General features: G+C 34.9%; 1 protein-coding gene across 25 annotated transcripts in view; it reads right to left on the bottom strand.

Moving 5' to 3' along the window:
- kcnma1a (potassium large conductance calcium-activated channel, subfamily M, alpha member 1a) overlaps nt 1-13,751 on the bottom strand; it is a 235,492-nt gene that overhangs the window by 82,062 nt on the left and 139,679 nt on the right. For all 25 annotated transcript variants that reach the window (XM_067422357.1, XM_067422366.1, XM_067422361.1 and 22 more), the window contains exons 4-5: nt 9,528-9,621; nt 9,239-9,350 (exon numbers count right to left, since the gene is read on the bottom strand). In XM_067422357.1, coding sequence (XP_067278458.1) covers nt 9,239-9,350; nt 9,528-9,621 — 206 coding nt within the window. The remainder of the gene's footprint in view (nt 1-9,238; nt 9,351-9,527; nt 9,622-13,751) is intronic.

Here is a 13,751-nt window from a genome sequence, read left to right as displayed (position 1 = left end):
TTCAGTCATTATTCAATGGTATACTAAAAATCCATGTGAAAAATTATTTCTCACTGTTCTCAGGTCAAATATTTATATGCAATTAAAATGCGATTCATTTCGATTAATTAATTACAAAGCCTCTAATTAATTAGATTCATTTTTTTAATCGAGTCCCGGCCCTAATTTATTTTATTTTATTTTTTAACAAAATTGTGTCATACTTTTACATTACATCTAAAATATGACCTGGGCATGTCCTTGATATGTTTTGACTGTTGTCATGTGCTACAGTCAGTTGTAAAGCATGTATTATTTTAACTATTTATTTAGGGCTTAGAGAAAGAAGAGCAATGGAACAATCACACTGTGTGTGTGTGTGTGTGTGTGTGTGTGTGTGTGTGTGTGTGTCAGGAAGCAGATTAGAGAACAATATCACCTGCTTCAGCAGACTTCTTATATGAACAGTATTTTTGTCCTGCTTCCAGCCTCAAAACATCATCTATTTAGAAGCACATTGCAACGTCTTAGCTTTGAAGCTCCCCCTACTAGAGCCAAACCATGATAATGTTGACGAACAATGAAGGCAAAATCTGACGGAAACAGTGGATTATTTATATAATTTCATGGATTTAATGCTTTTTGTCAAAAAGTGCTATTGAATCTTTTTCAATGGATGCATGACTTGAACAATTTACTCAAAGTGTAACGGATTGCTTCATCCTGAGATTGCGTTTTTTTTATTATATAGTGTTACTGAAGCATTTCTATCATAAAAAAAGACCAGATACTGATGCTAAAATCAACTTTAAACTTTTCATAATTTTTTTTTTCCAAAAGATACATTATTTGTCAAGATTTGTAATATTTGTGGACAGTTGTCTATAAAGTGAAAGTTAACAAAGTGATGCCAGCTCAAAGAGCGTGATCATGTGCGCCAACCGGTTAATAAAGTACTTTTTCAAGTTTGAGCTTATCCTCAGCAACAGGAAACAAAAACATCTCAATAAAACTTCCTGCGGTCATTAAAAGAAACATGAAAACAGCACAGTTACAGCACATAAAAACTAAATAGAAGTTCCCCGGAAAGGATGTCTTACCCCAGTTAGACAGCACATGGAGGCAGTAAAAAAGAGAGCTCTGACTGTCACTCTCTTTGCCATCTCCTGTCTGGCCTGGGCCCAACTTCACACGGTAACCGTTCTGAAACAGGTCACCACACGACTTTTTGCGCCGTATGCTCTCTTGAACGGTTTCCGTGACCAGAGCACCCCGCGGGCCCCGAAACACAAGCAGCTTGCTGGAGATCATGATTCTGAGATCCCACTCCTTTATAAATTCAGAAAATGTAGAATGTGATGTTTCCTCAGAACTTCTAAGTTGTGCAACCGCAGATGTACTTGATAATTTTAAAAAAAAAAAAAAATCAGAGAAAAAGATAACATTCTCGTAGAGTGTGGATGCCAGAATGTGTCTAAAGAACAGTTTAACAATACTAAAAACCCTTCAAGCTTAGACTGTGACACCTGTCATTGGATGAAAAATCTGATTGCAGCCACAATCTCTGACGTATTTGGCCTGATCTTTTCAATATTAAACTCCCACGCAAGTAACTTTCCTTTGATCCCCTCTCTGGTTAAGGGAGGTGACTAGCTTTTGTATACACAGAACCCTTCTAGAGATTTAGATTTGTCAAAATGAAAAAATGAAAGAAAAAAAACAATCCTGAATTAATCACAGGAGTTGTACTAGCAGTGCCATTTTCTCCTGATTTTTTTTTTTTTTAACACTGATAACTGTAATGCCGTGCAGTGGGATTGTTATCCTAGAAAGATAATTCATTTCCTAGCAATAATTGCTTTCTAAATAAAGTGCTGTAATCCTGCTGTAATCTGTATTCACTGTACTTCAAAGGTGTCATCAAAGATGATATTTTGATATCTTAACTAAACAGTTTTGATGACCAATGACTTTCATCATGAAAGATCACAAAACACTAATTTCTCTAAATCTATTTTGTAGTTGTTGCTGTTGTTCAGCAGAAGAAAGCGACTCATATAGGTCTAAAATGTGCGACACAAAACAAAATATTTTTGGCTGAACAATTAAGGCATCAGAAGCGCTCCTGGTACAAAGGCCGTTTTAAACGTTAGGCTGTTGTGAACATTATGATGCCTTCTCAAATCTCATAGAACTCATTTTGACGACATTCTAAGGCAGTTTCGCATGACAATCCAAGACGATCCAAGAATGTACTGTGGCAAGCTCAGTGATAACAATGAACAATGTCACTGACATTACTTTAAAGGGATAGTTAAATTTAAAATGAAAATTCTGTCATCCTTTACTCACCCTCAAGTTGTTTCAAACCTGTATGAATTTCTTTCTTCAGCTGAACACAAGGGAAGATATTTTGAAGAATGTCAGTAACCAAACAGTTAACTGGAGCCATTGACTTCCATAGTATTGTTTTTTCCCCCACTATGGAAGTCAATGGCTCCAGTTAACTGTTTGGTTACTGACATTCTTCAAAAATTCTTCCCTTGTGTTCAGCTGAAGAAATAAATTCATACAGGTTTGAAACAACTTGAGGGTGAGTAAAGGATGACAGAATTTTTATTTTAAAGTGAACTATCCCTTTAAGTTTATTCAATATCACCAAATATCAATGTAATAAATAAAAATAATTTCAAAAGCTAACCATTTGTGCGCCAAGTCATTTTATACTAGCAGAGCAATATGCTAATGTCAATCTATATTAGAGTCAATTATGACAGTCTACTATGTCTTTTCTATCTGTTCAAAGTCCCTTAAAGTGGTTGTATGAAAGAATTTTCATGTATTAATCACTATTTTTTAATGCCAACTAGTGAACAGCTTTTGGCAAAACTGGGACCTTCGGTATCATATGGTGTCTATGAAAGTCTGTACTTTGTGACAATAATCTTAAACTCATTTGCTAGGAAAATCAAAAGGATGTGACAAACACGTGGTCCTGGGAGTGTCTCTTTCAGTGTTGCCATGTCCACAGTTTTCACGCAGAATTAGGCTAATTTTAATTGTTGATATGTTAATTGTACATTTTGCCAAATGTATCAATTTCATTTTCGTATTTTATTTAAAATAGTTTTATCTTTCTGTTATATCTTCTTATCCTCGAAGACATTTAAAAATAGGACCTGGCATTTAGTAACAAAATCAATTACTTCTATGAATCCAACATATTCTTAATAAAATTTCAATATAACCTCAATTTCCTCAGCGTATTGATTCCTGATTTGGATCACTAATGTCACGTGATTTCAGCAGTTTGGAAGTTTGACACCCGATCCGAATCATGAATCAATCCGCTGATTCACAACCGTTTGACTGACTCATTATTTGAGGATTGAACACAAACAGGGAACAGAAGACAATGTTGAATAAAGTCGTAGTTTTTGTTATTTTTGGACCAGAATGTATTTTTGATGCTTCAAGAGATTCTAATTAACTAACTGATGTCACATATGGACTACTTTGATGATGTTTTTATTCCCTTTCTGGACATGGACAGTATAGTGTGCTTACACTTTCATTGAAGGAACAGAAAAGCTCAGACTAAATATAAAATATCTTAAACTGTGTTCTGAAGATGAACGGAGGTCTTACGGGTGTGGAACGACATTAGGGTGAGTCATTAATGAGATCAATTTCATTTTGGGGTGAACTAACCCTTTAAGGTAACACTTTTTTTAGGGTTCAATTCTCGTTATAAACTAGTTCATTATTAGCATGCATATTACTAGAATATTGACTGTTTATTAGTACTTATAAATCACATATTAATAATGCCTTATTCTGCATGAAATTATTATACATTTCTTAATCCTACCAATACGTAAACTTAAAATGCTATAAAAACGTCCTTAATAACTATTAATAACCAGTAAATTAAGAGGTTGAGGTAAAAGTCATAGTTAATAGTGAATGTGTTACTATACTAATGATGTGTTACCAAAATAAAATTGAGCAAACTTGACATTTATAATGTTACAAAATATTGTTTCCCTTCAAAATCACGCAAAAAATCTTTATGATCCCAAACTTTTACACATAAGTGTGTATATAGCTAAATACTACTATTTGTTGTGTACATACATACATACATATATATATATATATATATATATATATATATATATATATATATATATATATATATATATATATATATATATATATATATATATATATATATATATATATATATATAGACACAAACACACACACACAATCAGTCAAAAGTTTTTGAACGGTAAGATTTTTTTATGTTTCTAAAGAACTTTCTTCTGCTCACCAAGGCTGCATTTGTTATTAGAAATAAAAAAAAATAAAAAAGGCTGTAATATTGTGAAATATTATTAAAATATAAATAACTGTTTTCTATTTTTAATATATTATAAATATATTTTTCATTTATTCCTGTGATGCAAAGCTGAATTTTGAGCATCATTACTCATACATACAGTCTTGCATAATCCTTCAGAAATCATTCTATGATTATTAACTGCTCAAGAAACATTTACGATTATTATCAATGTTGAAACAGTTGTGTGAAAAAAACGTTTTTTAGGATTCTTTGATGAATAGAAAGTTTAAAAGAAAGTTTTTTTGGGGGAAAGAACTTAAAGAAATTGATACATTTATTTAGCAGGGATACATTCAATTGATCAAGTTACAGTATAGACATTTATAATGTTGCAAAAGCTTTATATTTTAGATAAATAGCTGTTCTTTTGAATTTTCTATTTATCAAAGAATCTTAAAAAAAAAGAAAAAAAAGATTTGTCTTAATAAAAGAAAAGACCTAAGGTGGCAGCAGACGAAGCAGACCACCTGATTTAACACTGCATTCAGCTTATTTTCAGTTTCTACATTGTGCATCAGTAATTTCCCATGAACCTCCGGTGAACCTGATAGCATGTTTCTATCTCAGCAGCTGAAAGGCCTGTGGCAAAGGATCCAGGAGAGTAGGCCAGTGCTGTGAGTGTGCACTGAAGCAGGCTTAATGGACATGTGTAGTACGGACAGATGCTCATTCAGACTATTTCATTCACATCTGCAGGCTCACAGACCAACAGCCAACTCACGTGTGTTACAGTCACAAACCACTGGTCCTTTTTCTCAATCAGGGAATACTGAACATGTGTAAAAGGGGATAAAGGGCTGCCGGGATTACTCGCCGCTCGTTTCTCCCAGAATGCATCCGCGCAGGCACGTACTGAAGCCTGCCACGTGAGAAAGGGCTCTATATATGAAAGAGGCTTAAAGCACTAATTAGTTTCCTTCACTGATTTTTCTTCTGGGCATGCGACTCATATTCCTAACTGAGAATCTTCTAGTTGAGTATCTTCTAGTGTGGCACAATACAGGTTCAATCCACCAGATGGCAGTAGTGCTTAATATCCACACTCAAGGATGAACTGTCTGGGACCACTGATCTACCACTAAAAATTAATAAACATTAAAATAGGGCTTTATTTAGGCAAAATTTGTAGTCAATGGTTAGTTAATAGTGAGAATTAGACCCTAATCCATTGATGACCATTAATCATAACCAGACTCTGAAAAATATTTGGTACATTGCAACTTTAAACAGTTTTTAACACTTATAATAATACAAAAGGTTTATTGAGCCCCAAATTAGCATATTCGAATAATATCAGTTGTAATAATATGATTTATTATTAATAATTATTATAATATTTCACTATATTGGTGCCTTTACACTCAAATGAATGCAGCTTTGGTAAGGATAAGAGACATCTTTCAAAGACATGAAAAAATGTTTTGAATGTAATGTGTATTTAAATACAATTTTTAAAGCCATATATCACATGACATTCAGGCAAAACTCTTTCAGAAACGAAGCACGGAAAACACTACCGTGCAGCATTTTAATGGCTTTGAAAATAAGAATAAATTCTAGAGTGAACCTAGGAATCTCCCTCTATAAACATACTCTCCATTAATATGCACAAGATCTCCTCACATAAGACACTGTGATTAATGCCTTCTCTCCACAGACCGATACAGCTTTTGGAAGAAGACTACCTCACAAAACGTCTCCATTTCAGAGTCAAGTGCCTGTTGTTAATTGATTGCAAAGATGAAGGAAGCTAGTGTGGTATAAACAGCCTCATGCTAATCTATATACAATCCCTGTGTTTAAAAAACATTCTCCTGCAATGCTTCGAGAAGATTAATTTCTATTTCCCAAAAGACTGTCTCTGCATATCCTTCAAATGAATAAGACATTCTCCAATTCTTTAATCAAGGTCCAATTTTCAGAGCGGGAATGGAACAGCAAAGGCTCACTCAAGTGCCAGGGTCTTAGACAGTCCCTACAGCAGATTATGGTCCTTCATAGTTTCCTTTACAGGGTGGGACCAGGGGGTCCAGAATACAATAGTTCACTTGGATTTAGTTTATGTGCCAAATGACACATTTACAACAAGATTTAAACAAACAACTAGCTAGTAGAGGTCTTAATCGATCAAACATTTTATAAAATAGTCTGATTATGATTTGTTCTGGTGAAAATGTAGAGCAGGATATTCCTCATTAGTCCAGGATCACAGGCTTGCTCCCGAGGGCCTGACAATTCCTAAATGTTTATTATGCTGTTTGTTCTCTAAAAGCTCTTTTTGCTGAGATTAATATACCTCTGATCTGCTGTATATCATCATTATGTAACATATGACCACTGTAGTTCCCTCCATTCAGAGTTTGCTTATGGCATAGGGCACGTGGCTGATGTTGCTCCAGATTTCATCATGTCAGAGAATGCGTCTCTCTGTTCAGTGAGAGCGCTCTTTTGTCTTTGAGACGGCTTTATTCTGCATGACAGGCCCATACCATGTCCCCAAAAGTACTGTGCTTCATAGCAATACTTCACATGTTTACTATGGTATAGTGTGTTTTTTCAACAGGAGGGCTACAGCTGAGTTTAACCAGCTTTAGTTTTTAAAATGTTGAACAGTATTACATTCAATGTACATAGATGTAAAATTACAAATTTAACTTAATCATGCGATGGTAAAGCTGAACTTTAAGCATCATTACTCCAGTCTTCAGCGTCACATGATCATTAATTTGCTGCTCAAGAAACATTTATTATCATCAGTGTTGAAAACAGTTACTAGAATACTTTTTAGGATTCTTTGAAGAATAGAATGTTCAAAAGAACAGCATTCGTTTAAAATAGAAATCATGTAGCATTATAAATGTTAATATCAACAATATTGTGTACCCTTGTCTACTAAATTTCTCTCAGAAATACAAAAATACAAATCCTGACTTTTTTTGAATGGTAGTATACATATCATATGCCTTTAACCCTAAGGTCATTTTGACCTAAAACTCATTTTAGAAAATATATTTAAAAATTGAGTGTTCATTGGAGTGGTCCAAGACCCTACGACTTTTGCCGCACTTGAACCAGGAATGCACAAAAAATAATTGACTGGATTTGTAGAGTTTTATGTGATATGTGATTGAAATATTTAAAAATTACAAAAAATTTCCCTCGCAGGTCATGAAGTGAAAGGAATGCTTCAGCACATAGAAAAACCTAAAAATGCTCAAAATTAAAGTTATTTGTTCCATATAGAGCTATAAGGCCATCTAGGCAAGAGTCATGAAATATCATCAATATCACCTTTTTTTCTTCAGCAAAGACATCCAACGCAAGATATTATGAGCCGAATTAAAAGCGTTATGCATGATATTGTTATTTTCAAAAATGTGAAAAATGTGATTAAATTAATATTTATGTATTATTATCTAAAATATAGCAATTTAAAGGTAAATAAAAAGATAAAAAAATATTATCAAAATTAAATGAAAAGCTTTCTGGACAAAAAAAAAAAATTGTGTCAATTTGACCCTTAAGGGAAGGATTTGTTACAAAGTGCGAAGGAAGGATGAGGGTTAAAGCTTAACATAATTAAGGTTTGTCCAAATCCCAATTCTCATTTAGTTGATTTTGTCATTGAAAAAAGGGAAAACTGAAGCTAGTTTTCTAGTTTTTTCAAATTAAATTTCTACATCCCATAAATGTTTTAATCATGATGCGTCTACTAGCATCAGGTGAGACACAAGGCTGTTGTGTCAACAGATGACAATGACATCTGTGAAGTTAGAAAACACACTCTGATTACAACATTGGTCTGCCTCCAAACCATTATACTCCTGATGGTTTAGAGCTTTTAACGAGTTCAGTGTTTAAACTTCCTCAGCATTTGGACTGTACGGACAAGTCAGCAGTTGTTTACATATGCAGCTAAGCCAAACATCTGTTATCAGGTGGATGTTGATGGCAGCTTTTATTTGATTTTCATTTACTGGCTCGGGAAGGGGGGAACACTATTAAAATTACAGATTTTTTGATGAACTTCTGCTTTTCTAATGCATTATTCAAACAACACCATGGCAGAAGATGACAGTCCCCTAAAGCTGCCTACTAGAGTACTTAATTATTAACTAATGTTTTTGATGTGTTTAAGGAAGGATGCCATTCTTTTTAAAGTTGTTTTGGAAAGCACTAATGACACAGGTGGTGTAACGGTTATGAACGAGTGTGTTTACATTGACTGCACATTTAGTAGTCTAAAGCAGAGATGCTTTCCTAACCTCCTGTTTAGAAACAGGATACACAGGCCCACACTGACACACACCAGTCACTTTACACCGCAGGCTTCTCACCTGTCGCTCACCCCAACTTTGACACAAACATATTGTGATGGGAAATGATTACCATCAGACCGAGGGTGCTTACACACCCCACTTTCTACTCAAAAGTAAGAACATATACTTCCCTTACCTTTATGCAAGACCACTTAAAAGAAACTATTTAAAACACTAGTCCAGAATGTCTTTTGTTGGTCAGTGTGTGTCTAAGCCTGGTGATGCTAATATCTCAGCATAATTAAAGCTCCAAGTCATCTCATGCTCTTGCCAGCATTTTTTCACCTAAGCAACACAGTCATCATTGCAGTTTGCCTAGATTCCAAGCCATGACATTTTGTTGCTATTCTTGGGTCTCTCACGGCAGAGAGTGACAACAAACCCTGGCAGCTTGGCTTAATAATCAAAAAATCTCCTGTTCAAACATTTTTCCTGGTCTCATCATCAGTTTGAACTATTTCTGTGACTGCTGCCCTGTGGTTCAGGAACTGACAATAAAGTCAGGAGGAAATGAGAGTATTTGGAGACTTACCCAGCCAGCTCCTGTTCAGATAAACTGACACAAACACGGGCGGTACGGTGAAGAAGTCCACCACTGAGTTCACCTCCAACCAGAACCACAGCTTATCATTGGCTGCTATGAACTGGAAGAAGATGAAAAGGAAACGGGTCAATGTTACATCATTTTAAAGGGGATAATATTTTAGTAACATTCGAATGGGAAAAAAGTCTGGTCAAACATTGAAAGTTGTTGGGCCAAAACATATTACTGGGTGTGAAGAATGTAATTAAAATATATTAAATAAGAAATATGTACTTACACGCAGGCCAAAGTAGAGTAAGAAGAACACATTGAATGCCATGTCAATTTGTAATGTGAAGTCTTTGTAGAAATTCTGACAGGATTCTATAGGACTATGGAGAAAGAAAATAAATAAATGTTAATTCCTTTTTCAAATTATAAATACATAATCTGATTATAAATACACACATATAATATAAAACACACCCTGTAAGATTGTCAAACTTTATATATACTATTATAAAACCTACTTAAAAGTTCACATACAAAATTTACATAATACTGATATACAATAATTACATACTAATTTTCACTTTTGGTAATATCTATATACATTGTACTAGATAAAGTTAGAGTTAATAGGAGTTTATCGTGTTTTAAGGCAGGATGTCTTGAAAACACAAAGACGAATTTATGACAATTATTCACAGGATATATTTGTGACATATTATACCGTGAATGCATTATAATTCCTTTTTAGTGCATTATATGTGAATGCATCACAACATCTTAAAATTATGACAGTCAAGACACCATGAAAAGTTGAAAGATATTATTCAAGACTGTTTTAAACCACCAGGTGCCTTTATCCATTAGATTAAATCATTAAATATATGTGATCCCAGAATGAGCACTGGCTAATTACAAATCACAGGGAAAACAAGGGAAAAATGTAAGTTTTGGTCGAATTTGAGGTTCATTAAATCCTTGTCTAGAAATCCCAATGCACCAAATAGTAATTAAACATCTACACTCTTTATTTGTGTATTTTCTGAGAGGTGTACCTTCCTAAATATTTAATGTGAGTTTTAATTATCCATGAAAAATTTTCTTTTTTCGAGGATGCTCACTTTTCGAGGACTGGTGCTTCTCCTTGACACAAGTTTGGTATCATTGAAAAACTCAGCATTTCAACTTAATAATAGTTGAATAATAGTGCGACTATTGATAGCAAATTCTTGATTGCATGAGTCTTAACCAATGAAATGTGAATTTCTAACTCAAAACGATCTTACTCGCGGTGGCTGACACTTCCAAAGCGTGCAATCCCGTATTACACATATACACAGAATTAAAGTATTTCAAAATATCAGTCTTGACGAATATGCACACAAACATAATTTTTCGTGTCTTAAGTGAACATTTGGTTAACTGTCAGGGGGAAAAAAACATCCAATGAGAAAATATTAGATCCAACCATTACAGTAGCTCTTAATATTATGGTCTCAATGTTAATCAAACAATTGTGGTATCATAACTATATATATATATATATATATATATATATATATATATATATATATATATATATATATATATATATATATATATATATATATATATATATATATATATATATATATATGATTTCTGGGTGATTTTGTATTGGAACCATAGATTTTTCGCAAAATAGACTTTGCTGACTCTAACAAAAATATCTTAAAGGGGTGATGAACTGAGAAATCAACTTTCCTTTGAGTTTTTGATATATTATAGGTCATGGTAATATAAGAATATCCTGTAAGTTTTAGAGCTGAAAACTTCCTTGTTAGTCAAAGAAAAGCTTTCATAGACACCAGGCCCAGAAAACAATCGTGTGCACATCTTGACATCATCTGTTGCAAAACACCACCTCTACAGCACGTGTAATTCAGTAGCCCAGCCCACCGGCTCATGGAGCTGTTCGGATAATGTTAGCCAGCAGCAATAAACATGCCGAAGAAGATAGCAAGATATTGCACTAGTCCTGGTTGTGGAAGAACACAGTCGCTGCATAAGCTTCCTTCGGATCCTAATATTAGGAATATGTGGTTGAACTTTATTTTTAATTTTCCAGCTAACATGGGGAAGACATTTGTGTGTTCACTTTATTTCACTGTGGAATCGTTTGTAAACAAGTCTCAGGTCGATGCTGGATTTGCAGACATACTGAGATTAAAACACAATACTGTTTCTTCTATACTGGATCTGAAAGGAATGGTTCAACACACTTGTGAGTAAAACGTGTTTTTTTATTTGTAATAGTATTGCATTTTTATAGATTGTTTTGATTATGTGTACGTGTCTAACAGAACATACCTTTAGCAAGCTGGAATCAGACATGTATGGGCCAGGGCTCGCAAAGCCCACATTCCTGGGGCTGTGTGTTTTTTCAGACAGGCTACCAAAACATAAGCCCGTAGGCAGGCCCGAGAATCTCAAATAGTGAAATAATATTCCTTTCTTGATCTGCACTGTTCACTCTCTCTCTAGACGTGTGTATGTATGTGTGGTTCACGCTTATCCACCGATCGGGCGGGCCATGTTATATAAAAATATTCCAATCAATCGCGGGTGGATGAGAAATAAATCATTGTCTTTGTTTGATCAAGATATTTACGAGCCCTGTGGTAGAAAGAATCATTACGGTTGCCGCTTTCAAAACAATCCCTCCCTCAAGTGAACTGAACTGACAGGAGCGCTGAAGCTCATTAAATATGCACATTTCATCCAATCCTAGCTATGGGCATTTACTTCCAAAGTATCCATTGTGGCACGCCCATCAGAACCTAGCTTTCAGGAGAGCGCCTCAAAACCAGTGTAAAAAATTCCCTATTACTTATTAGTTATGATGTTTTTGAGTGTAAAAAAGACAAAAACGTCATTAATTGATCTCAGACAACAGTATAAAAAAATAAAGCTGTCATTTTTTTTTGTCTAATTCCAATAAATCATACATCCTTTTGAAGGTTTTTTTAATAGAGAATGACTAACTAATTTGCTCATTGTGACTCGTTTTGCCAGAATGGGTCACATATTTCGGGTCGCATTTCTGATGTATTCTGTACAACTGGGATGGTTAAATCAACTGTTGAATGATTCAGTTAATTAAAAGGCTTCATTTCATAACAAGCCAGAAGCCTTTGAGCTGAGGTTAATGTGGTGCTGCCCTTTTACTGACATTATCATTGATCTCATGTAGGAAGTTATTTAGAGACAAGCCTTGAAATTCACTAGACATAAATAATATGAAACTTAAGAAAAGATTAAGGAATAAAATAAGGAAAAGGGGCACATAATGCATGCTTAAATAGTTACTTTTGGCCTTGAAGTGATATTTCACCTAAAATTAAAAATTAGCTTTCAGCAAACTCACCCTCAGGCCATCCAAGATGTAGGTACCTTTTTTCTTCAGTAGTACAGTAAAGACTTTTAACTGAACCCAAAAACATTGGTAATTCATATAATGCAAGTGAAAAAAATACAGGCAAACTAAATTAATACTCATGGCACTTGAAGGTACATTGAGGTCTAATGAAGCAAAATGATAGGTCTGTGCAAGAAACTGAAAATAATGTACGCATAATAAAAAACACAATTAATACCTGTAATCCACAGCCTCTGCAAATGGCCCTGAGTATGTTCTGAAACACAAGCTTCCTGTTGCATTATGCCTCACCTAAAGGATTTTTAGGAACACCTGTTCAATTTCTTATTAATGCAATTATCTAATCAACCAATCCCATGGCAGTTGCTTCAATGCATTTAGGGGTGTGGTCCTGGTCAAGACAATCTCCTGAACTCTAAACTGAATGTCAGAATTGGAAAGAAAGGTGATTTAAACAATTTTGAGCTTGGCATGGTTGTTGGTGCCAGACGGGCCGGTCTGAGTATTACAATCTGCTCAATTACTGGGATTTTCACGCACAACCATTTCTAGGGTTTACAAAGAATGGTGTGAAAAGGGAAACACATCCAGTATGCGGCAGTCCTGGGGGCGAAAATGCCTTGTTGATGCTAGAGGTCAGAGGAGAATGGGCCAGACTGATTCAAGCTGATAGAAGAGCAACTTTGACTGAAATAAACACTCGTTACAACCGAGGTATGCAGCAAAGCATTTGTGAAGCCACAACACGCACAACCTTAAGGTGGATGGGCTACAACAACAGAAGACCCCACCTGGTACCACTCATCTCCACTACAAATAGGAAAAAGAGGCTACAATTTGCACAAGCTCACCAAAATTGGACAGTTGAAGACTGGAAAAATGTTGCCTGGTCTGATTAGTCTCGATTTCTGTTGAGACATTCAGTTGGTAGAGTCAGAATTTGGTGTAAACAGAATGAGAACATGGATCCATCATGCCTTGTTACCCCTGTGCAGGCTGGTGGTGGTGGCGTAATTGTGTGGGGGATGTTTTCTTGGCACACTTTAGGCCCCTTAGTGCCAATTGGGCATCGTTTAAATGCTACGGCCTACCTGA

This window comes from Pseudorasbora parva, chromosome 17, assembly GCF_024679245.1.
Source record: "Pseudorasbora parva isolate DD20220531a chromosome 17, ASM2467924v1, whole genome shotgun sequence".
Taxonomy (NCBI): domain Eukaryota; kingdom Metazoa; phylum Chordata; class Actinopteri; order Cypriniformes; family Gobionidae; genus Pseudorasbora; species Pseudorasbora parva.
The sequence above is the reverse complement of the archived record's forward strand: the minus strand, read 5'-3'. Positions and strand labels throughout refer to the sequence as shown.